Here is a 25,588-nt window from a genome sequence, read left to right as displayed (position 1 = left end):
TATCTGGCCCACTCGCACTCTATGTCCAGACTGCCCCCACTATAGGACTACTACTACAGGAGCGCCTGAGAGTTCGTCCAGGATGCACTTGCCCACAATTCCCCCCTCCCCCCCCCCCCCCCCCCGTTCCACCCTTCATTCTGTCTGTCTAGAAATTGAAAAGGCCCTCAGAAACACAAACAATAAACCCAATGGCCTACATTCCGAGTTGATCGCTCGCTACCTACTTTTTGCAGCCGTGCAAACGCATAGTCGCCACCCACGGGGGAGTGTATTTTCACTTTGCAAGTGTGCGAACTGCGAACGCCTGTGCAGCCGAGCGGTACAAAAACATTTTGTGCAGAACAAGACCAGCCCTGTAGTTACTTATTCTGTGTGATGATTGCTGCGACAAAGGTCCCGGAATTGACGTCAGACACCCGCCCTGCAAACAGCTGAACACGCCTGCGTTTTTCCAAACACTCACAGAAAACAGTCAGTTGACACCCATAAACTCCCACTTCCTGTCAATCTCCTTGCGATCGGCTGTGCGAATGGAATCGTCGCTAGAAGCAATGCAAAACAACGATGCTCTTTGTACCCGTATGACGTGCGTGCACTTTGCGCCCCATACGCATGCGTAGTTTTGCCATTTTTTTAAATGATCGATACGCAGCGAACAACGGCAGCTAGCGGTCAACTCAGAATGAGGGCCAATCTGTGTAAATTAGCAATGTTGCGTATCTGTTGGTTCCTTTTATATTATATATATATATACGCTATATATATAATTTATATATATATATATATATATATATATTTTAAATTCATATCTACTGAAGTGCTCTTCATGGGCTAGTTATTTCCACCCGGGTAATTAGGGATGATTTACAATCCTATTAACCCTTTCAGAAGGCCCCTGCATACTGTGATGCAGCCCCCTGCAGAGGCTCCCGGCAGTAGAAGGGTTACGCAGGGCAGCCCGCTGTGACACGGTTCTAATCCCCTCTCAGGAGGAATATGGGGGGGCCTGCAGCAGTCTTTGTACATGGTGAGGATTAGTACATCCCCGAGGGAGACTTTGCTTGTGTGCATCCCTGGAAGAGCAATGAGCCTGAGATATTAGCAACTTTTTCCAATTTCACACAGCGCTGCACCCTACTTCCCGGAAGGTTTTTGCATAGAATTAATGGCCCGGGGCTGTGTTATGAGGTAACCTGAGAGTGCAGGCTCCTGGCCTGGGCGCACCGTGCGTTTCACCCTACCATGACTGCACAGCTCATAAATTCACCGGAGGGGTGCAGAGCAGGCTCACAGTCATAAATGTCTTTCCCAATTGATTACACATGTGCATGAGCCCAACATCAGCAGCGGCGGCCGCACTTCTTCATCCGGTGACAACTGCGCAATGAGAGCAGCCGGCGTGCACCATTACGGCAGTCGCCAGGCAGAGTCGTTAAGTCCAAGGTACATTTTCAGCTCCATTGATATAAGTCACATCTCCGGCAGGATTTACGACGGCAGCGTTAGACCTGTCCTGTCACACCCCGCTAACAGGCTCAGGAACAGTCTGTCTCACCAGATCTATTACTTGTCCCCTCCAGACTGGAGTGTGTTGTATAGAATGTGTATTATGTACTGGGGTGCTCTACTAAAGCAGGGTACATTTACTAAGATGGGAATTCTATTCAAGATGGGATGTTTTCCATAGCAACCAATCAGATTCTACTTCTCATTTATCTAGCACCTTCTAGAAGATAATACCTGGAATCTGATTGGTTGCCATGGGCAACATCCCATATTAAATAGAACTCCCATCTTAGTAAATTTACCCCTAGGACTCCGGCACCACACTTACCAAGGAATGTCATCAGTCTACTCAACTCCTATTGGTGGATGCTGCCAACTTCGGCCATTGTTACCAAACTCCAGAACTTGGTTTGGGGGGAGTCCTCCCAGCTCCTGGGATTGTGAGCAACCATACAACACACTAGCACTGCCTTGCTGCCGCAACGCCACCATGCTGCCACCTGGGCCTACGCTCCCCAGATCTCCCATTGGCCAGACTGTAAAATGGGGTAAGTTTGTGCCTTGCCGTGAGCACTTCAGATTTGTCCTTCTGGCCGGACATAACGTTTTGTCCCAATGCCTTATCACGAGATGTCCAGCAGGTCACAAGCTGCACAGTACAGATCTATATAATACTTTTTACACAGTAACTTGTGACTCCTTAGTCCTAAGTTGTGTCCAGCCGGAAGGACAGGTAAGTGAGTCACACCTGTATGTCTGGAATCTAAGGGCCTAATTCCAACCTGATTGCTGTGCTGCAAATTTGCAGAGGTCTGCGATCAGATAGTCACCACCCAGGGAGAGTGAAAAGCCGCCCCGTGAAAGTGTATGAATGCATGTGTACGCTGTGCAAATACTTCACCAGACAGCGGACAGCTGCAAATCCGTTCCCAACTCACCCATTGAATGATTTTTCCAGTGTGTGCGCAGTCCAGGACTTACTCCTACAGTGCGAGAGTATCAGGCTGATCGGGCCGGAGCGGACGTCACACACCCGCCCTGCAAACGCTTGGGCGCGCCTGCGTTTTTCCTGACACGCCCAGAAAGTGGCCAGTTACCACCCCCAAATGCCCTCTTCCTGTCACTCACCTTGCGTACACCCGTGCGATCTAAATTTTCGCACCATCCTGTGGCTGTTTGGCAACGTGAGTGCACATTGCGGTGCATACGCATGCGCAGTTATTCAATAATCGGCCGCTGTGCGATTTCGCACAACAGTGATCGGGTCTGAAGGACACTGCAGCAAATTTGAATGCAAGGCACCAATTTTTATTTTGCAATGAGTATGGGCCATTTCTCCCTTTGCACAGGAGGCCCTTAGTTTGCACGCAGGGTCACCGATTCCGAAACGGCGTAATGAAGATGTTGGACGCAGTAGAGTGATTTATTTTTTGCCAGTGTTCATGCTTATAAGTTGCACTGCACTCGTGCCGCGATGGTCTTGCAAAGACGGTCGCAGTGAGGATTTATTTGCAAAGTGAGTGACAGAGAGGGGAGACTCAAATGCAGAAGTCTTGCAACCATTACGGGAGCGTACCGCAGCTTGCAACTGCGTTATCCCGTACCTCCAGTGGGTGTCGCAAAACAAAACCTGGCGGCTGCGACATTTGCTTATTGTCAGACATTACACACAAAGTAACACTACAGAGTGGATGCAGGGGATGGGTTAAGAACCAAAGTGTCTTATTCTGAGAAAGCTGAAGTTAAACTTTCTAAGTGCGCTGACCACACACAATCCTGCTGTAATCTGAAATGAGATCCGGCTGTTATCTGGTCCTCTCTGCTCTATAATTCATGGGATGTGCAGACCGGCACCGTGCGCTCCAGCCATCAGATGCTGCAGGATCCTGATCTGAGTACCACATGTACACCTCGTCTCCTCTTCCTGGAAGCTGCGCCTCACCTGCAGCCTGGAAACTGTCTCTGACCGGCAGCAGATAACAGCGGGGCCCCTACACAACGCTACACCCCCAGCATAGGGGCACTGTGGCACATGTGATGTGGGGCTTCTGTGTGGCATAGTGTGAACTGGGGGCACTGCAGTGTGTTTATCACATTTGTGGTGCTGGGAGTATTACCAGGAGGAGTTCTAGGTGCGGGCAAGCAGTGCCTGCGCCCAGGGCACTGCGGCCTGGTGGTGCGGGCGCATTCACCCCGCAGGCACCTGCCGCCTACCCGCACCCCGGCTGCAGCAGACGCCGTGGGCTGTGTGGGTGTCCGCTGCAGCCGGAGCACCTGTCAGACGCTAGAGGTCATTACTGACCTCTAGTGTCTGTGCGGCGCTGCTATGGGAGAGACGTCATGACGTCTCTCCCATATAAAGGATCCGCGGCCGGCCAGACGGAGCAGCAGTAGCAGCAGTGGTCGGGAAGCAGGAGCGGGGCAGTGGTAAGTATTGTTTTTTTTTGTGTGTGTTTGTAAGCGGCTACTAAGGGGCACAGCAACAGGGGGCACAACTACTGGGGGCACAGCAACAGGGGGCACCACAACTGGGGCATAGCTACAGGGGGCAAATCGACTGGGGGCACAACTACTGGGGGGAAAACTGTGACCACGCCCCTATTTTTTACGAACGCCTTTCAGAGTGCACTAATTGTTTTGCCGAGGGGGGGGCGCCAGTGGAAACTTTTGCACTGGGCGCAACAAGGTGTAAAACCGCCCCTGAGTATTACACATTATACTGTACCTCTTAATGGCATTGCCAGCATATTATGTTGATGTTATTGGTAGGGTCCCCGCCCATAAATCGGTTGCCCTGGGACTCTCGCAGACCTTAATCCAGCCCCGGGGTGCAGTGATATTTCTGAAGCAAAGTATTTTGTGGTGGAATAGACTTTGGTTGAGACGCACCGCTGTGGCGATACGGTATGTATGTGCAGAATATGAATGGTGTGGAGGGAACACATAGAGATGAGTCCGTAAGAGTTTTATTGAAAGATAAACATTATGTGACTCAGTGGGGTCTATGTACTAAGACTTGGGGAAGGATCATAGGCGTTTCTATAATGGGTGCAGTGTGTGCGGTGCACACAGGGCCCTGGGTCCGGGGGGGCCCATACTGCACCCATAGAGTATACTTACCGGGATGCGGTAAGATAGGCTATAGCCATAAAAAGATGGCGATAGCCTCCGCATCGAAAAGCGGGCGGCTGGGTCTTAGTACATTTGAAAATGCGGTTCGAATCCCCGCATTTTTCCTTTAGTACATCCCACCCATGGAGAGAGAGAAAGTACCAATCAATCAGCTCCTAATTGTCAATTTTCAAACACAGACTGTAACATGGCAGATAGGAGCCAATTGGCTGGTACTTTATCTCTCTCCAATGCTTAGTACACAGGGCCTAATTCAGAGTTGATCGCAGCAGCAAATTTGTTAGCAGTTGGGCAAAACCATGTGCACTGCAGGTGGGGCAGATGTAACATGTGCAGAGAGAGTTAGATTTGGGTGGGGTGTGTTCAAACTGAAATCTAAATTGCAGTGTAGAAATAAAGCAGCCAGTATTTACCCTGCACAGAAACAAAATAACCCACCCAAATCTAACTCTCTCTGCAAATGTTATATCCGCAGTGTGCGATCCAACCGCAAAAATTACAAGAAAAAGATGCGGGCGCATGGGTTGCACCCATCCTGTGCCCGCATTTTCTGCCGGAGGGCCACAGAAAACGCTATCGCCTCTGCCTGTCAGACAGAGGTCGTCGCGGGCGGCAACGCTCCATTTCCTGGGTGGAGATAGAGCGTTGCGAGGGTGGAGGCCGGCAAACGGGGGGGGGGGGGGGGGAGAGATAGGGCGGCACAAAGGGGGAGTGGCGGGGGGGGGCGTGATCGCGGTGACTACGTGACGTCTCACGCAGCTGCTGCAATCGCAAACATGGCAGCTGAATTAGGTCCATAGTACCTACCTCCCACTATGTTCCCCTAGTCTACAGTCCTAGTCTGCGGGACAGTCACGCCTGAATCAGGTCACTTTATTACGTCAATGTTTCAGCAAATTGTATTAAGCTACTTACAGTAACTCTGCACAAATCCAGAACGCCACGTCTGCTTGGAGAGGTTACCTGTGTGACCTGAGCTTAGTGTTCCTGCAACATTATTCTGTGCAAGTTTCTGTAGTCTTTGAAGTTTGCTGTAAAAAAAATAAAAATAAAAAATAAATAAAATGAAAACTGATTGTACATTTCTGTCTTCGGTCCCTCGGTGCTCAGCCCCGTTTCCCGGGTCCCGGAGAACCGGAGAGAAGAGCTGTCAATTTATTCTGGTTGCTCAGGTTCATTGTGCAGAATGACAGGAGCTGCCCTGAGAGAATCCGGCGTGTTCTGAGGCTCCTTCAGCTGCAGCCGCCGCAGGAGAATGACGAGGGGGGGGGCACAGGCCAGCTTATAGCTGTTACTCAGGTCATTAAAACAAATAAATAAATGGGGTAAAATAATATTAAAAAGTGTCTGTTTGTGGAATCTTTTTTTCACTCCTTTCCTCCCCAGCGGCGCTGACCCAGGCCTCGTCCAGGCAGATAGGAGTTGTGTCAGAATGAAACAAATATATGAAGAGGGGAGAAATTCTTAAGCTGCCCATTGTTGCAGCCAATCTGTTTGGAGCAGATAGTAAATGGAGATGTTTCTCTTAGCACAAGCGACTGTGTGTGAATTGAACCTTCTGAGTGGGTGACCTCCATTTATTTCAGCCGCTCTGTTCTATTCTCACCTCCCTCAGCACTAACAATAGATGGCATCAGACAGAGGGCGATGGGCTGCGATCGGTGTGCCAATGCTGCCCCCCAGTGGTGCTGCGCTGGAAACACCCTCTCTTACTATACCTTCACCATCGACTGGTCAGCAGTAATATACAGTAAGGACGGTCATGGGCACGCTTCTATATTTCATTTGAAACAAATCTCAGTGAGACCGCTATGGATTTTCCTGAGCACACATCAGGCAGTCTGTAATGAAGTGTGTGTGTGTGTGTGTGTGTGTGTGTGTGTGTGTGTGTGTGTGTGTGTATATATATATATATATATAATGCCAACATGTGTATTTAAGGAATTTTTGCACAAAAACAGACTTGTTCATATTTTACCATCCCAGTTGACCTTGAGGGCGAATATAACGCGAGCCATGCGAGGGGACGCAGTACACTTACACAAGAAATCCAGAAAAGCTCATGTCGGTATATTTTTAAATATCAGCAATGTACCACATGCCAGGGCTTCACTGGGGTATGGGTCCCAGTCCAGCACCCCCTTCCCCTCCGCACCACTGATTGGCCCTTGATTCTGCCAGGATTATTAAAAGGGTGAGCAATATGACATACAAGACTTGTCCCCTGCCAGAGACTCTGGACTTGGTTCTGATTTGGAAATAAAGCAAAAAAGTAACTGCACACCTGGGCAAAACCATGCTGTACAGTAGGTGAGGCAGATGTAACATGTGCAGAGAGCGTTAGATAGAGCTGGGTACACACCATCAGATCGAAGGCCGATCTATCGCAAGCTCATCTGCAGGTGAGTACCCGATATGTCTGTGAGTGACCTTGCAGCTCAGCCGATGATCGATATCCACCTGCAGATTTATCAGTGCATCAAGCTGTGTGTACAGGCGGCCATACACTTGCTGTAGAAGCCGCCGGTGACTGACATCACGACTGGGTGGGCACACATCAGGGCGATGATTGTTAAGTGTGTATGCACTTCGTGATAGACAGGTCTACGGGCCAGCCGATCCATCGTTACAGGTTGTAGCCGGCAGAAGAATAAAATGGTCTAGCACGTGCGGGCTACATGCACAAGTGGACAGTATTTACCCTGCACAGCGACAGGGCCTAATTCAGACCTGAGTCAGCGATAGGGACGCGCGGGGCTGCACATCGCTATCGCTGCGGGGGCATGCACACAGAGAGATCCGTACTTAATTTCTAAGCAATCTAGTCAGATTGCTTAGAATTTAAGCACGGATCTCTCTGTGTGTACCCCCTTAACTCTCTCTGCACATGTTATATCTGCCCCACCTGCACTGCACATGGTTTTGTCCATTAGAGAACAAATTTGCTGCTGCGATCAGGTCTGAATTAGGCCCAATATACATGTATTTGCTCCCTTTGCATTGCAGCATGGCTTGTTCCAGGTACAGTTACTTGCTATTACTGCTTTACTTCCACATCACAATCAGGCCTTCCCATCCCATCTGCCCCTTGCTAGGTACAGGCTTATACCCCTTTTACACCGCCAGCATATAACACGGGTTATTGGAAATGAAGGTGCATAACCCGTGTTGCTACTCGGTGTAAAAGGGTCGAGTTGGAATAATCTGGGTAGAGTGACCCGGTACTCCAACTCGGGTAGGTTGCAGGGTTGAACAAGTCGGCAAACCTTGCAGTGAAATCGGGAGCCGGCTTCCCGTTTACATTGTATGTGCGGGCGGCACCCCCATTGCGTCACTGGCAATGTGACCAACCCGGCAATATGCGCCTCCGGTGGGAAAGAGGGCTGACGCGGGTCGCAGTCGGGTAGCACCCCTGTCAGGCTCCCGGCTGCGACCCGCGATTTTAGTCTAAAGGCCCGTACACACTGGTCGATATATCGGCCGTTCTCTTGAACGGCCGATATATATCTCGGGACCGTCGGCCAGTGTGTACGGCCGATACCTCTGTGAACCCCGTCGTTCACAGATGTATCGTGTCGGCCGCGCAGCACAGCTGACGGCCAATATATCTATCGATATATTGGCGCGTCGCTGTGTGTGTACGGGGCGGTCGGCCGACCGTACACATGCTGCGGCGGCCGGCGGTGATTGACAGCTTTACTGGGCGGGCGTGTGTACACACCTGCTCAGTTACGCCACTCCCCGACGGTTCGGGCAGTGTGTATGCTCAACACACTGCCCGATCCGTCCATAGATATATCTGCAGATCAATTGATCTGCAGATATATCTACTAGTGTGTACCCACCTTTAAAAAAGTATGTGATTGCTACGTTACTTCCTCCCCCTCCTCCTCTACAGCTTATCACTAGATAAGCACTGAGGGCGGACAAGGATGTAATCCTGCCGCTGTACAAATCATTGGTATGTCCGCACCTGGAATATTGTGTTCAATTTTGGGCACCATATTATAAAAAAAAAAAAAAAAGATATCGGGGAACTAGAAAGAGTTCAAAGGTGAGCTACTAAATTGATTAAAGGGCTAGAGGGACTGGATTACGAGGAAAGGCTTACTAGGTTACATATGTATACACTAGAAAAGAGGCGTCTAAGAGGAGACATTATTCATATCTTCAACTATATAAAGGGTCATTACAAGGAGTTATCAGGGGATTAGTTTACTAAAATAACTCTGTATAGGACACGTGGGTACTCGTTGAGGCTAGAGGAGAGAAAATTCCGTACACAACGTAGGAAAGGGTTCTTCACGGTAAGGGCAATAAAGATTTGGAACTCCCTGCCGGAGAAGGTAGTAATGGCAGACTCTGTAAATGCATTTAAAAACGGATTGGACACATTTCTATGTATCCAGGGTTACAGCATTTAGCATAGTGACATTAAATATCTGGGAGTGGTAAGAATCATAGATGTCATTATAATAGGAACAGATTAACACAGAATCTTGAACCCGATGGACATTTTGCCTCTTTTCAACCTCTCTAACTATGTAACTATGTAAGATATTACTAGATTTAGTGAGCTGCTTTACCCATACTTGCACCCTTTGGAGTCTCCTCTCCGGAAGAAGACCAGTGAAGAGACGCTCGGGTCACTTCAGGGGGCGGGGCCAAGCTGCCCACCCCCATCGGGGCAAACTGCTGCTATTCGTGGGTCTGCATGGAGGGGTTAAAATTACTCTATTTGCGTCCTTAAGCACCACCCCCTCCATATGGAGCCACGATTCCAGTAATTATCTCCCTATTTTAAAACCCCATGTAATGCAGATTACAGACATAAAGACTCTACGGTTTAAGACTTCAGGACCATGGAGAAAGCGCCCGGATCTGAGCAGCACACACAGTAAATAAATAATACTTCTCAGATAATGGTTCTCAAATTTTCATTTTTTTCCATAACTCAACCTCAGCTCATATATAGACAGTCTTTCTACACGCTCTTGTATTGAGATAAATGAGAGCGTCTGTGAATATGACAGAGAACCAAAGGTCCTATTTGTGTATTATTCTCTATAATCGCAATGCTACAACAACAAACGGATAGAGAACAGGCAGAGATGCTATACACAGAGGCTGGCATGCGTCTTTATGGATCCTACAATGTGGGTATCTCAACTTCCAAGGCTGACCTTGAAGAAAGACACTGCCATATACGTTATAGCGTACACTACATGTATTTCTACTTATAAAAGGCAATAGAATTAAGTCTTCTTCACAATCAGAAAGTTTGCAGATCTTCTGCGAGAATGGAAAACATCTAATGCCCACTAGAAGCCACCTCCGCAGACAACAATCCTATTCACAGAAATGTCATTAAAAGCTTGCCGAGCGGAGGACTTTAGATAGGTCACCTATCTCATGAAATAAAAAGCTATTTACTGTGCACACAGAAGTGTTATTTACTGGGATTGGGTTAGATTTGTGTGTCCTCTGATAAATTGTTTTGTATGGAAATATAAAATACATTACAGTAAATGAAAGGTGAGTATCTGTTTATCGGTCTTCAGGTTCAACTCTTACAACTGGAGTATAAGTGAAGCTCTTAGCACACATCTGGCTAAATATATGGGGCCCATCCACTGCGTCCAGGTGACTTCATGAAATGGGTCCCTTACATCTGTAATACGGACACATTATATAAATGTATCCAAGTTTTACCTTTAAATAGAGCCCATTCTAATGAACTATACATGTTGTAAGGGTTAAACTGCGCAATGCATCACTGTAACATTATAAACGAGATGCAGTCAAAATGCCGTCCGTCGAGATCCAGGCAGTCAAAACAGAATCCTGATGCTAGAACTCCGAAAGCGAAAGGAAACCAACGCTGGAATCTCGACAGCCAGCATCCCAACCATAGGTATAGATGGTGGGTTATGGCCCCTACACATCTGGCGATCTGCCCGACGGCGGATACAGCCGAACTGGCGGCGGCGGGGGGGCAGTGGCGAGGGTAGGTTTCTTCACTCCCCCCGTCACCCAGCTCCATAGCAGTGCATGCTAATATGGACAATCTGGCTAATTTTTAGCCTGGCGTATTATTCTCGGGTCTGGGACTGAGGGTCGACAGCACAAAGGTCGACACACCTTAGGTCGACGCCAATTGGTCGACACACCTTAGGTCAACATGGACAAAAGGTCGACATGAGTTTTTTATGTTTTTTTGGTGTCGTTTTCTTCGTAGAGTGACCGGGAACCCCAATTAGTGCACCGCGTCCCCTCGCATGGCTCGCTTCGCTCGCCATGCTTCGGGCATGGTGCCTTCGCTCCGCTACGGCTCGGCACACTTTACCGTTCCAATAGTAGTCCACGTGGATCGTTAAGTATGAAAAGGTTCAAAAAAAGAAAAAAAATTCGTTAAAAACTCATGTCGACCTTTTGTCCATGTCGACCTAAGGTGTGTCGACCTTTGTGCTGTCGACCTGGAGTCCGGATACCATTATTCTCCCAGTAGAGAACGCATGCTGCAAGCCTGCGCTCAGCCAGGAACAACGTGCATCCGCAGGGCCCCGCCCATCAGATATTGCTGCATCTCTCTAGCACTCCATCGTAGCCTAATTCATGGGACGTGCATCGATCATCGTGATGTTTACAATATATGGCAAGAGCATCAAAGATATATATATATATATAAATTCTGAATACACAATATATTGGAAGGAGTCAATTAAAAAATTAATGATGGGGAAGTAGCGATAAACTTACCGTTCCTCTGCGTCTCCGGCTCCTCTGTCCATGTGTCGGCTTTTATTTCTTAATTTTATTCATTTTGTGTAACAGCGCGTGTGCGATTTTACAAACCACACTAAGAATGCATGCAGTAAAATAATATCAATCCCGGCAAAGATTTCTATCATTGTCCCTGATTACTTTGTGCATAAACACAGATATGGCGATCCGGCACTGATCCGTAAGACACGGAACTGCCGACTGGCCATCCCTATCAATACACCAAAATAGGCAGGTCAAAAGCAACATCTACTGAGGAACAAAGTGGCGCCATTCGTTTACAGTGCCTCGCGTGAAGTCACTGCTTCTAGTTAAATACTACAAAAGTTATTTAAAGTGCTGCTGTCCCAGAATAAAATAAATTTATCCAAAACAATAATCGATAAAAATAAAAACATTTAATTTAAATACTTAATACACACGGCCGGTGTTTTGCATTTACACAATCCTCTTCTGAGGAAGCTGCTGACGATTATAGGCGGAGAAACGCGGAAAGAAGTCCACATCTGGTGGTGCTGTGGTTTGCACTTTAAAGTCTGCCGGAGGGAGCTGCTGCCTAGTGGACGGAGGATACTCTTCATTAAGCACTGCTCGGCTGGAGCGGGTGAGATCGATATGGGAGTGTGCCGCTAACTGTCCACGCCAATTTTGGAGCGCTTACCTGGGGACTGTTTTTGATTCAAGACTTTGTCTCAGTTGGACCTATTGAATTTAAGGTCATATCTAATACTGCTATAAAGGGCATTAATAAATACTCAAGGAAACCAGCGGGTTACCAGTTGACTAATCATTGGAAAGGATTCAACAGAGGCAGAAAGTGATTGTCTCATTTTAGTAACATACGGAGAGACTTTCCATCATTAGATACATTCTTTGCTATATGTAGCCATAAAAGTGCTTGGATACAGTTACAATATCAGCAACAATTGTTTCCTTATGAGCCATATTTAAAGAGGAACTATTAGTATTGAATATTGACGCATGCATTCTTATTGTAAATTATTTTATTAATGTGATTGTGTAAATACAAAACACCAGCTGTGTGTATTAAGTATTTAAATTAAATGTTTTTATTTTTATCGATATTGTTTTGGATAAATTTATTTTATTCTGGGACAGCAGCGCTTTAAATAACTTTTGTGCTTATGGGGTATATGCAATTGCGGTCGAATTCCCGAAATTGTCGAATTTCGGGTCATTTTCGCCAAAAAAAAAAAAATCGTCAATGCAATTCAGTGCTTTCCGTCAAAAAAACGGACTTTCAAAATTCGACTTTTTGAAATTCGACTTTTTGCAAATTCGACTTTTCTGCAATGATACAAGTGCTGCAATTCGACCAAAGCATATTCAATTCAAGTTTGGAAATTCGACAGCAGTGCTTTTAGACAGTAAATTCGTCATTTTCAATCCGCCACACTTTGGAGGGTGAAAACAATAAAAAAAAATTTAAACATGTTTTTTTTGGTGTTTTTTTGGGGGGGAATAGCATATCTATTTATATTAGAAGGGATTAGGTACTTTTTTTTTTTTTTTTTTTGGAGGCACAAGTATTATTTATATATTTTTTAAAATATTATTATTTTTTTATTTTATTTTATTTTTTAGTGCTGGAACGGGAAAATTTTTAAAAAAAATGGCGTGGGGTCCCCCCTCCAAAGCATAACCAGCCTCGGGCTCTTCGAGCTGGTCCTGGTTCTAAAAATGCGGGGAAAAATTGGGCAGGGATCCCCGTATTTTTAAAACCAGCACCGGGCTCTGCGCCTGGTGCTGGTGCAAAAAATACGGGGGACAAAACGAGCAGGGGTCCCCCGTATTTTTCACACCAGCATCGGGCTCCACTAGCTGGACAGATAATGCCACAGCCGGGGGTCACTTTTATACAGTGCCCTGCGGCCGTGGCATTAAATATCCAACTAGTCACCCCTGGCCGGGGTACCCTGGGGTAGTGGGGACCCCTTCAATCAAGGGTTCCCCCCCCCAGCCACCCAAGGGCCAGGGGTGAAGCCCGAGGCTGTCCCCCCCATCCAAGGGCTGCGGATGGGAGGCTGATAGCCTTGAGTAAAATAACAAGAATATTGTTTTTTCCAGTAGTACTACAAGTCCCAGCAAGCCTCCCCCGCAAGCTGGTACTTGGAGAACCACAAGTACCAGCATGCGGGAGAAAAACGGGCCCGCTGGTACCTGTAGTTCTACTGAAAAAAAAATACCCAAATAAAAACAGGACACAGACACCGTGACAGTAAAACTTTATTACACACTGCCGACACACACATACTTACCTATGTTGACACGCCGACTGCCACGGTCTCCGACGATCCGAGGGTACCTGTGAAAAAAATTATACTCACCTTCCAGCGTCCAGAGGTACATCCACGTCCAGAGATACATCCACGTACTTGGCAAAAAAAGAAAACGGACACACGGACCACCGGACTGAAAGGGGTCCCATGCTGACACATGAGACCCCTTACCCCGAATGCCGGGACACCACGTGACTCCTGTCACTGAAGTCCCTTCAGCCAATCAGGAAGCGCTACTTCCGTGGCGCTCACCTGATTGGCTGTGCGCTGTCTGTGCTGTGACAGCGCATCGCACAGCTCCGTCCATTATATTCAATGGTGGGAACTTAGCGGCTAGCGGTGAGGTCACCCGCCGGTCAGCAGCTGACCGCGGGTAACCCCACCGCTGACGGCAAAGTTCCCACCATTGAAACTAATGGACCGAGCTGTGCGATGCGCTGTCACAGCACAGACAGCGAACAGCCAATCAGGTGAGCGCCACGGAAGTAGCGCTTCCTGATTGGCTGAAGGGACTTCAGTGACAGGAGTCACGTGGTGTCCCGGCATTCGGGGTAAGGGGTCTCATGTGTCAGCATGGGACCCCTTTCAGTCCGGTGGTCCGTATGTCCGTTTTCTTTTTTTGCCAAGTACGTGGATGTATCTCTGGACGTGGATGTACCTCTGGACGCTGGAAGGTGAGTATAATTTTTTTCACAGGTACCCTCGGATCGTCGGAGACCGTGGCAGTCGGCGTGTCAACATAGGTAAGTATGTGTGTGTCGGCAGTGTGTAATAAAGTTTTACTGTCACGGTGTCTGTGTCCTGTTTTTATTTGGGTATTTTTTTTCCAGTAGAACTACAGGTACCAGCGGGCCCGTTTTTCTCCCGCATGCTGGTACTTGTGGTTCTCCAAGTACCAGCTTGCGGGGGAGCCTTGCTGGGACTTGTAGTTCTTCTGGAAAAAACAATATTCTTGTCATTTTACTATAGGCTATCAGCCTCCAATCCGCAGCCATTGGATGGGGGGGGGAGACAGCCTCGGGCTTCACCCCTGGACCTTGGGTGGCTGGGGGGGTACCCCTTGATTGAAGGGGTCCCCACTCCCCCAGGGTACCCCGGCCAGGGGTGACTAGTTGGATATTTAATGCCACGGCCGCAGGGCACTGCATAAAAGTGACCCCCGGCTGTGGCATTATCTGTCCAGCTAGTGGAGCCCGATGCTGCTGTAAAAAATACGGGGGACCCCTACTCTTTGTCCCCCGTATTTTTTGCACCAGCACCAGGCGCAGAGCCCGGTGCTGGTTTTAAAAATACGGGGGATCCCTGCCCAATTTTTGCCCCGCATTTTTGGAACCAGGACCAGCTCGAAGAGCCCGAGGCTGGTTATGCTTTGGAGGGGGGACTCCACGCCATTTTTTTTTCGTGTTTTTCCCGTTTTTTCCCGTTTTTTTAAATCGCGGCAAAATCCGGCAAATCGGCCGTTTTTCGCCCGCGGGACTGTCGAATCCGTTTTTCATTGAATATGGTGAATTCCGGCAGCCACCTGCCGGAATTCACCTGTCGAATTGTGTCGAATTTAAAAACGGCGAAAATTTGCCGCGATTCGCCGTGAATTGCATATACCCCTATATGTTTAATCTCTAAGGGATTGAGTGGTCCCTTTTTAAAGCTGCAGCTGCCTCAGAGTTAAATTAGAAATACAGAATCTCACAGAGAAATCTGGCCAGCACCTGAGTGTGTGTCTTCCACCACGAGAGTGGAAAAAGGGAAACACGCACACATATACATATTTTCTCGTTAAATACTGCATTGAGACTACAAGTCCCAGCATGTCTCTCTTCTACAGCACTGCACTGGGAAGTTACTAAGCATATACAGGTGGTCAGACGCTACACTCAGAGTGTATTTATTATCCTGGTATAAAGAGCCTCAGTGACCTATATTATTATTACCATGTGAGATTCCAGATCTCCCCCATACACAGAGACAGACATTATTAATATGCCTAGAACAGAGGTTCCCAAACACAGTCCTCAAGGCTCCCTATGGTCCAGGTTTTACGTATGTCCATGCTTGGCCACAGTTGACTTAATTAGTACATCAGTTAATTTGATTTAGTCATCTGTGCTGAGCCAGTTAGGGTGCCTTGAGGTCCACGTTTGAGAACCACTGTCCTAGGACTTAAAGTAATCTGGTGGTTACAACCCAACACTGTTAGCCTACTATATATGAAGCCCTACACTGTATATAGGGGGTCATTCCGAGTTGATCGCTAGCTGCATTCGTTCGCTGTGCAGCGATGAGGCCAAAAAACGGCACATCTGCGCATGCGGCGCAATGCGCATGCGCGACGCTCTATTACAACGAACGATGTAGTTTCAGACAGGGTCTAGCAAAGCTTTTCAGTCGCACTGCTGGCCGCAGAGTGATTGACATGAAGTGGGCGTTTCTGGGTGTCAACTGACCGTTTTCAGGGAGTGTTCGGAAAAAACGCAGGTGTGCCAGCAAAAACGCAGGCATGGCTGGGCGAACGCAGGGCGTGTTTGTGACGTCAAATCAGGAATTCCGCACTCATACACTGCAGCGTTACAAACCTGAGGCAGAATAACGTACCCACACAGCGTGCTCCTTATTAATAATTTTAATTTGACCTTGAATCTTCATGTATGACAATAATTCCACCAAACAACTGCAAAAGGCAAATAGTTATTTCATTTTAGAATACAAAAATAAAAAATAGTTTCGCCCGGGCATGTGGTCCCATTTGTACGGGTCACGCAGACCTCAGTGGATTATTTGGCACAGTAAGCTCCAGAGAAGACGTAGACACCAATAGTAATTAGCGCACAGGAACATAATTCAGGAGACGTTTGCCTGCATATATCTTTGCTTTTAGCCCATCACTGCCTCGAAGTCATCAGATCGAGCCCACTGTCCTCTCCCCACCCTAATAGGATATATTGGGTCACTCGGGGTCCCTATAGCTTCTACGTCAGAGACTACTGCTCCTAAATCTCTGCGGAGACCAAGCACCAGCTGGATGCGCCTGAGCTCAGAACGCGGGCGCTAGTATTTATAATCTCTCAATTTACCAACAATAAGAATTAAGGTACGGATACCAGTCGCTGCTGCTATTTGGGATAAGACTGGATCTGTCACTATAACCTGACCACAAAATCTGGGGGATTAATGAACAAACAAAACAGTGTTTTCAACATTCAAGCGAGTCTTCAGCAGTTATTAGCACGTCGTCTCTGTCTTCCCTAGTCTTCCGCATTTGTGCATTTTCCTTTAAAACCATTACAAACAAAAGTGCATTTATTCGTTCAAGTAAACGTAAGTAGTACCTGGCGTAAGGTATTAGTCAAACAATCGGCGCGTCGGCATCAAAGGCGGTACCGGCAGAAAAACTGAAAACATGTCTTAATTCTCGATAGAAATAGATATAGGGCATCATTTATCAACGAGTGATAAAACTTGTTACGTATGGTAAATGGTGCTCCAGCCAATCAGCTCCCAACTGTCATTTTTTCCAACACATGACAGTTGGGTGCTGATTGGTTGAAGCCCCATTTATCACACACCATGAGTTTTATCAGTCGTTGATAAATGAACCCCATTAATTGGACATGGCAAAGTGAATCTGCCTGTGTCTGGGTCAGTATACGACGCAGTAATCTTCCCACTCAGCTGTATTTAATGCTATTTACAGGCTAGCGTCTTGGTATAAGTGAATTAGGTCCGTAGTAATATAAACAATTACACTTATAAAAAGGGATGTCCTCATTTTCACAGTCACAATGATTTGCATAGTTAATAATGATTTTACAAAGTGCTAAAAGCCAGAAGATTTCAGAAAGCCTCATTATGTAAGCAGAATCTTAGTGAAACGCCAGCGCAGACCAGAAGGAAGTAGGGGTCACTTCTATTCACCCAACTTGCAGTTTCCATAAAACATCCATCTTGAAGCGTACCCCTCAGACGTTCTCTCTCCCCTCGTCCGGCTTGCACCAGTAGAGTATTACACGAGACAGGACATACACATCCGATGATCTTCTTTACTCCTGTCAGTTTTCGGCTAAACCCCAGATGTTGGAGACTTACGCTGGGTGTCCTAGTTACTCCTCAGTGACTTTAGCTTCAATCATAAAGTTATCGAACTGCGCCAATTCCAAAGACTTCGTTCCTATGGCGGCCCAACCACGCACAGGCCCGAGGGTGATGACGTCTTTCCACAAGGGACTTCCATTCAGTAGGCCGTAAGCAGTAAAACCCTGAATGAGAAAGGGGTCAGATATTACGGTAACATAATATAGGACTTTCCAGGGAAGAACAGCGCACGGTATCGAATCACAGCGCAAACTTTCCCCGCTATCAGTTGTTAAATACTTTTTTAACCACTTGTTTCCTTGTTGCATGAAGTAACAGATTGAATTGAATTCAGCTTAATAAAACAATTATTTATTTATTTGAAAGACCACGCCCATATACAGGCTGAGAAGAAGCATCCTGACAGCCCGGGTTAGATGGCAATAACAATTTAAACATGGCGTTACACTTATTTTATAATACTTGGTTACACCCAATTCTCTTAACACACCCACTGATCTCATACTTTCTAGTAGAATCTCTAGAGACTTATGTTCATGTTAGGAATTGGTAATAAGCTAGAGGCTGGTTAGCCTTATTTGGGGCTAATACCAATTCTATTACACACAAATTGAGCCACACTGAGCTTGCCAATGTGTGTACAAAATCTGTTTAAAGGAACATGTATCTTATAAGTGAACTAATGTCTGTATAAAAGTCACATATCTAACTCTATGGAAAATGCTTATTGTCCAGGTAAGGTATATTATATGATAGGTATAGCTGTATACCCACAAAATACGCGAGTATATAGAATTAGTAAAATAAATTATGGTGGTCATTCCGAGTTGATCGCTCGCTGGCAGTTTTTAGCAGCCGTGCAAACGCTATGCCGCCTCCCACTGGGAGTGTATTTTAGCTTAGCAGAAGTGCAAACGAAAGGATCGCAAAGCGGCTACAAAGTTTTTTTGTGCAGTTTTAGAGTAGCTCAATACCTACTCAGCGCTTGCGATCACTTCAGACTGTTCAGTTCCTGTTTTGACGTCACAAACACGCCCTGCCACGCCTGCGTTTTTCCTGGCACGCCTGCGTTTTTTCGAAAACTCCCTGAAAATGGGCAGTTACCACCCAGAAACGCCCTCTTCCTGTCAATCACTCTGCGGCCAGCAGTGCGACTGAAAAGCTTTGCTAGACCTTGTGTGAAACTACATAGTTCGTTGCAATAGTACGACGCGCGTGCTCATTGCGCCGCATACACATGCGTAGAAGTGCCGTTTTTTTCCCTGATCGCTGAACAGCGAACAACTCGGAATGACCCCCTATATTCCTTATGCACTTTAGGGATTTAACAGTTCCCCACTTTTTATCATGCATATTCTACATGTGCTATATCACTTATCAGGTATTTAACACAGTACCAAGGGCAATTTGAAAACACCGGTAGGAAACGGAACAGCAACGCTGACTGCGCGTATGGTATTGGGGGTAGTCTCTGTGACATGTACAGGGACAATTAATAGAAACAGGTCTTCTATAAAGGAGCTGCTCATAACATTGATAAGAATATATGGAAACATTTCCACACCTTGGCAGAACTTGAGATCTGACATTCTATTTCCATTTGCAGAGAACTGCTGATTGCTCGTTACCAGTTACCTCTGTTACTGTCTGCAGCACTTTTATATAAGCCCATTACACCATAACACTCGTTTACAAAGAGAAAGGAAAAAGAAAGGAGAGGAAAGAATGATGGGAAGGAAGATATCATGGAAAAGGGTAGCAAGGACGGATGCATGGAATTGTAAGCTCTCCGCACGCATCTTACCTCAACACTGAGGGTGAGCGTGTGCCAGCTCTTGGCTCGAACCCCGGACTTGCCCTTACGCAGCACAATCTTCCCAACTGTTAAAGGAAATCACAATTAATCAAACGTTGCACCACAAAATCCTGAGTGAGCAGTGAGCCTGTGCCTCAGTGAGGTATACATAGCTTTGTAAATACTGTATATGTGACTAAGATCTCGGAATTCTCTACCACCATGTCATTTTTCAGATTTATTGCTAATACCCTTTGGTGTGCTGGGAAAATCTGTCTTGTATGTTTTTTTTTGGTGTAGCATACAAGCATCTGAGGGGTATTACTAATTTGATGGAGCAGCTTCCATTTTATACTATAACACAAAAGGGACAGAGAGTGAGTAGGGAAAATTCTCTGATCGCTTAAACATCTAGCGCTACAAATGAGGTTTTGTGTTTTATGGGTAATATGCAGAGCGCTCCGCAGAACAACTTACGCAAATCCCCGGTGACTCTGTAAGTACCGTCTGCAAACACCCAGAAGTAGATGCCTCTGGCCAAGTGAGTGGGTGCTCCGCCCTGATCCACTCTGGCAGCAAGAAACACCCCACCTGTGTCTTCAGTCTCAATGTAGATGTCGCAGGTTACTGTGACGTTGGACCTGTGGGCGGGAGGTCTCTGGTGAGGGAGGGGTTACACTGGGGACAAATGATCAGCTAACAGAGATATCACAGGACAAGACAATGGTTTATAGGACTTAGGTTATATAATTATGGAATGCAATGACCTGCTCTCTCCTGTAACTGTGTTACACAGCTGCAGGTTACAGGGGTAGGGTCCCCAGCAGCACAGAGTATATCAGGAGAGGAGTGATGTGTCAGTGAGGACTGGGCTGCCTGTGACAGGGGCGGTGACATAATGTGAGAAGGGGAATGGAGGCAGCAGGAAGCAACAGACTGAGAGTTATATAGTGGGAGGAGCAGGGTCCCCAGCAGCACAGAGTATATCAGGAGATGAGCAATGTGTTAGTGAGGACAGAGCTGCATGCGACAGGTGCAGGCCCCCAGCAGCACAGAGTATATCAGGCAATAAGTAATGTTACAGTTGATCAGGCTTCTTGTGACTGGAAGCAGGATCATAATGCGAGGAAGGATCTTAAGTAGTTGCAAAAGAAGAGTCCGTAATAGCACAAAGTACTGACATGTGACTTTTTTTTAAACTACTGCTAAAATACTCTGGCAAAACACACGTCATCTTAAACAAAGTTGCTACACTAAACTCTTTCTATAGCAGAGTCCTTTTCAAAGTTCTATGATCTCTTTGCAGTTTTTCTTTAGACCAAAGTCCATGCTCCCTACCGCCCGAACACACAGCATACTGCATAACACAGGTTTACTATCAAGAGGCCACAAGGGGGCAGTAAAAGCTGATCTGTAACATCCCTGATACAGCATTTATCCCACAAGGCGCATCACTGGAGTAGAACAGTTTAATGAAGATAAAAGCGCTCACCACGTGAAATCACCAATCACACTTATTGCCTGATCCGTATCAGAAACCCAGGTGATCGGGTGCTGAGTCAGCACCTGGCGGAAAGTGAACACGTGATCTCCAGGGTCAGAGGTGTTGGTGAAATACTCAAAGACACCCGACTGATCTGCGAAATAAGGGGCCTCGCTGAACGGAGGGTTACCTGGACGCAGAGGGAACAAGGAAACCAAACTCAGAAGGCAACGGTTATTCAGTTTTAGTAGAGATATACTATATACCTTCCAGACAAGCTAGGTCTCTGTGTAGCACGTGTAACAGCAATGGGAGCTGTATAGTGACTAGTCTGCAGAAATGCAATGGCAAAAGTATACAGGGGCAGATGTGTTAACCTGGAGAAGACAAGGAAGTGATAAACCAGTGATACGTGCAAGGTGATAAAGGCACCAGCCAATCAGATCCTAACTGTTCATTTACATATTGGAGCTGATTGGCTGGTGTGTTATCACCTTGCACATATCACTGGTTTATCACTTCCTTATGCCTTCTCCAGGTTACTACATCTGCCCCACAGTCTACTGTAAATTATATATTAGTATATGCTAAAGATTATCCATAAAATGGACCCGTATTCCAAATGAGCACCTTGTGTGGACAGCGATACCTCAATGGGGAAAGATGAATAAATATCTGTTGGACACAAGAGGACCCCATGTCGGTAAGAAACATTGGGTGCCATGCTCTATGTCTGGACGCCGAATCTCCCGACGACTTACGGACATTGAAGTCATCCTTGTATTTCACCGGGAAAGGCTGAGATTTTGGGGGGTCTGGAAAGGAGCCTTTCTGGCCTGTTGAGATGGTTGTCAGGGTGTAAACTTCATCCACTCCAAGCTCCATGCTGAAGGTTCCATTGTTAACCTGAAAAGCACGACAGGTCGTCAGTGACAGCTCCAGGGTCTTGTAGACACGGCCGATAAACGGATGCCGGACGCGGCAGTATGTGGCTGCGACTCCTAATCATTATCAGACACGTTCCTAAGTGTGGCCTCAGGTGGCCTATACACATCGCCAGGTTGCACCAACAATCCCCAGTGGTGTCACATCAAACGTCACTGGTCTTAGGCAGAAACATCTAAGGGCGTGTGACCAGCTATATGACCTGGTCAATTTATGTGACAATGGGGCAGATGTATTACGCCTGGAGAAGTGATAAAGCAGTGATAAGTGGAAGGTGATGACGCACCAGCCAATCATCACTTCTTTATCACCTCTCCAGGTTAATACATCTGCCCCAACGTTTTTTCTGTGGCTGAAGCTTTATCTGTGACATTTATCACCTGGATTCCCCAGAGACCACAATGATAGCTCAATATTAGAGAGGCCAATCCTAGGCCATTTTTTTAATCCCGGGTGTCGGGATTGAAAAATGGTCAATCCCGGGATTGGCGTTTCTCTGTGTGGCCACCCCCTTGCCCCTGCCCAAAACACTCACCATACACCGGGGCTGGCGGGTGGGACACATCTTCTCCTCTCTCCCAGTGGCTCCCAGCAGCGTATGACGGTGCAGTGTGACCTCTCGCTGCCCGTCACGCTGCACTGGGGAGCCGCTAGGAGGAAGCCGGGCATTGTTGGAGCGTCCTGAGAACGCTCAACGCTGATTGAATCCCGGCCATTTTTGGGCCTATATCCCGGGATCCCGCCGATCCTGATCCCGGGATTGGCCTCCATACTCAATATATATCGGTCTCCTAAGAAACAGTTTTCCAGGATTCCCCTTCAACATGTATGTACTGCAACATTTCTTCTAAACAGAGATATTGCGGCAGAAATCTTATTTGATTACAGCGAAGTCCACAGAGAAAAGTCATGAACTTCGGGGGTAATTCAGACCCGATTCAGAGCAATTTTTGCAGCCATGCGATCAGATAGTCGCCACCCACTAAGGGAGTGTATTTTAGCTGTGCAAGTGTGCAATCGCATGTGTAGCAGAGCTGCAAAAACTGATTTTGTGCAGTCTCTGCACAGACCAGGACTTACTCAGCCGCTGCGATCACATCAGCCTGTTCAGGACCGGATTTGACGTCAGACACCCGCCCTGCAAACGCTTGGACATGCCTGCATTTTTCCAAACACTCTCTGAAAACAGTCAGTTGCCACCCATGAACGCCCTCTTCCTGTCAATCTTCTTGCGAACGCCCGTGCGAACAGAACAGTCGCACAAACCAGACGCTGACCGGCGATCCGCTTTGCAGCCGTCCGTCATGCCTGCACATTGCGGTGCATATGCATGCGCAGTTTGGATCGTTTCCACGCCTTTGCATTCGGCGGCTTCCTCAGGAGTTACTCCTGAGGAAGCCGCCGAATGCAAAGGCGGGAAAACGCGTTGAGATTATTTGCACGGATCCGGTATCCTGTTACGCCCGGTGGGACATTACATAAACGGACCTTTGGTGCGGCGGGACCCCAATAAGGAAGCTATTCCAGGGCGATTTACAGCTGCATGGGGATACCCTCAAACAGTAAGCCGACCTACGGACCACTGTCCACAGTAGAGTGATTAGACCCTAAGCCTAAAGGGTTATGAATTCAGTGATTGTTATATGCTGATTTAATTATCTGAGTGGATTAAACCGACTGCACTGACTGTGAAATAACCATAATAATCGCAGTTCTGATTATGGACATTGCTGGCTATTTAATATACTAACATATGGTTATGCATGCGACCAAAAAGTTCTACTAACAGCTTTGGACATTGATCTAATCAAAAAACTGCTGGCTGTTTAAATTAAAATTTATCATGGGACTGTGTTTCTGAGAGATGGATGGCTTTCAGAGTTAAAAGTGCCTACTGATAAGGACTGATACTAACCATCTGTTAATCCACTGCATTAATGATTTATTAACCATTAGCTACAGACTGATCACTTTGAAATCTCCTTGAGGACCGAGAGGATTTCAATGATGTTTAATATAAAACAGTTTTAAATATTTAGGAATACTAATTGACCATTGATTATTTATGGTGTTTTTTTAATATATTTCTACATTAATTGGTTTAGACACCAGCCGTGTGTGTGTAATTGTATGTTTTTTTTTGTCTGTATTGTGGTATTATACTAAATATTATTTATTCTGGTTGTACAGCGTGATTGCCTAAAAATATTGGAGAACCAGTGGTCTCCATTTGATGCTGCAGTATACCCAGAATAGTGTAATATACCTATATACAGGGGATCCCTTTGAAGAGTCAGCGCCCAGTATATATATTCCAGTTGTGATGTCTGCCCCAATATATTGAGCGACCAACTAGTAAGTGTGTATAGATTACCTAGTCTGCCGCTTTGTCTTTCAAGTGTGTACCCAAGCCTTACAGTAAGTGTGGTGTGAGAAAGGGTTCTCCAAAAGGTAGACAATCCCTCTAACGGCTATTTAACCTTTTTAAACATAACCTCTTAGGTCGGCGCTACCTCACTCTCGTACCGTTACAATTGGGCCCCCCCAGCTGAAACAAAATGTTTCTCCTTTTCAAACCTCTTTCTGTTACTGCCCGGCGGTGTCACCAGTGTGAAAGTTCCAGGGTGGTGGGGCACCGGACTACTCTTCCTATAAGATAGGTGACCCTATCCTAAAGCTACTGGTAGTCGGCACAGCAACACTACCAATTATGCGTTTTTGATTAATCTAATGCTTAATCCAGTCTGTTTGGTTTCTCTACATTGCAGCTAATTCCCTGATAATTCCCAATACAATTAACTGGAACCGTTACCGTTATGGTTGGTGCCTTCTTAAATAAGACCGGCTCAGTGGCGTGCACACACAACCTTGAGTACCAGACCTGCAACGTCTTCACATTGTTCTACGACAAGGGGACAAACAGCAGATAAGTGTTACAGTAATAAAGTGATACATAGTAATGAGCCAATAATAACGAGAATGTTATCACTGAAACAGAAACACGTACACAATTAGTTAGAAAAGATAATTAAATTTAAAGTGAAGGTGACTTTATATTGGGGGCGAAACAAAAAAATATATATACATAAAATAAATAGACTGATTAACTTAAATTGATTAATATGCTTCCATTCCAATACAACAGAGCAGTGTATTGTAAATGGACTCCTACGTCTCCTGTCAAACTAAAAGTCCCAGCATGGCAGCTCTGCCTATGGCTGTTGGTTGATGATGGGGCTTGTAGTACAGCAGATGGCGCCGTTCTCTACTCCCATTCCTGAATCTTATCCGATACCGTAATTATTACAGGAGGAGGTTTCGGACAGCTATGGGAGTTACAATAACCCAAACGGGAAAGGGTGAGAGTGTAAGTGGCTTTGTGCCAGAGAAAATATAATGATTCTGATACTTACAAAAGAGCCGTCAAGTTGGAAGGTGACGTTCTGCGCAGTGACGTTGTATTTTGGCAGTGGAGGACGGATACAGATGGAATTGTCATGAGACTGGAGAGATAAGAAGTGGTAATTAGAACCTCACCAGGCTAGGAGTGAC

The 25,588-nt window shown here is 46.5% G+C and overlaps 1 protein-coding gene across 3 annotated transcripts in view; it reads right to left on the bottom strand.

Annotated features, from left to right (window-relative positions):
• Positions 1-16,329: 16,329 nt before the first annotated feature.
• The window catches only part of GALC (galactosylceramidase), a 51,945-nt gene continuing 42,686 nt past the window's right edge, over positions 16,330-25,588 (bottom strand). For all 3 annotated transcript variants that reach the window (XM_063948202.1, XM_063948201.1, XM_063948203.1), the window contains 7 exons: positions 25,450-25,539; positions 24,849-24,938; positions 21,853-21,997; positions 21,101-21,281; positions 20,086-20,249; positions 19,618-19,694; positions 16,330-17,977 (listed from right to left, as the gene is read on the bottom strand). In XM_063948202.1, the coding sequence (XP_063804272.1) occupies positions 17,822-17,977; positions 19,618-19,694; positions 20,086-20,249; positions 21,101-21,281; positions 21,853-21,997; positions 24,849-24,938; positions 25,450-25,539 (903 nt within the window). In that variant the 3' untranslated portion in view covers positions 16,330-17,821. The remainder of the gene's footprint in view (positions 17,978-19,617; positions 19,695-20,085; positions 20,250-21,100; positions 21,282-21,852; positions 21,998-24,848; positions 24,939-25,449; positions 25,540-25,588) is intronic.

This window comes from Pseudophryne corroboree, chromosome 12 (assembly GCF_028390025.1).
Source record: "Pseudophryne corroboree isolate aPseCor3 chromosome 12, aPseCor3.hap2, whole genome shotgun sequence".
NCBI lineage: Eukaryota > Metazoa > Chordata > Amphibia > Anura > Myobatrachidae > Pseudophryne > Pseudophryne corroboree.
Note: the sequence above shows the minus strand (reverse complement) of the source record. Positions and strands in the feature narration are given on the sequence as shown.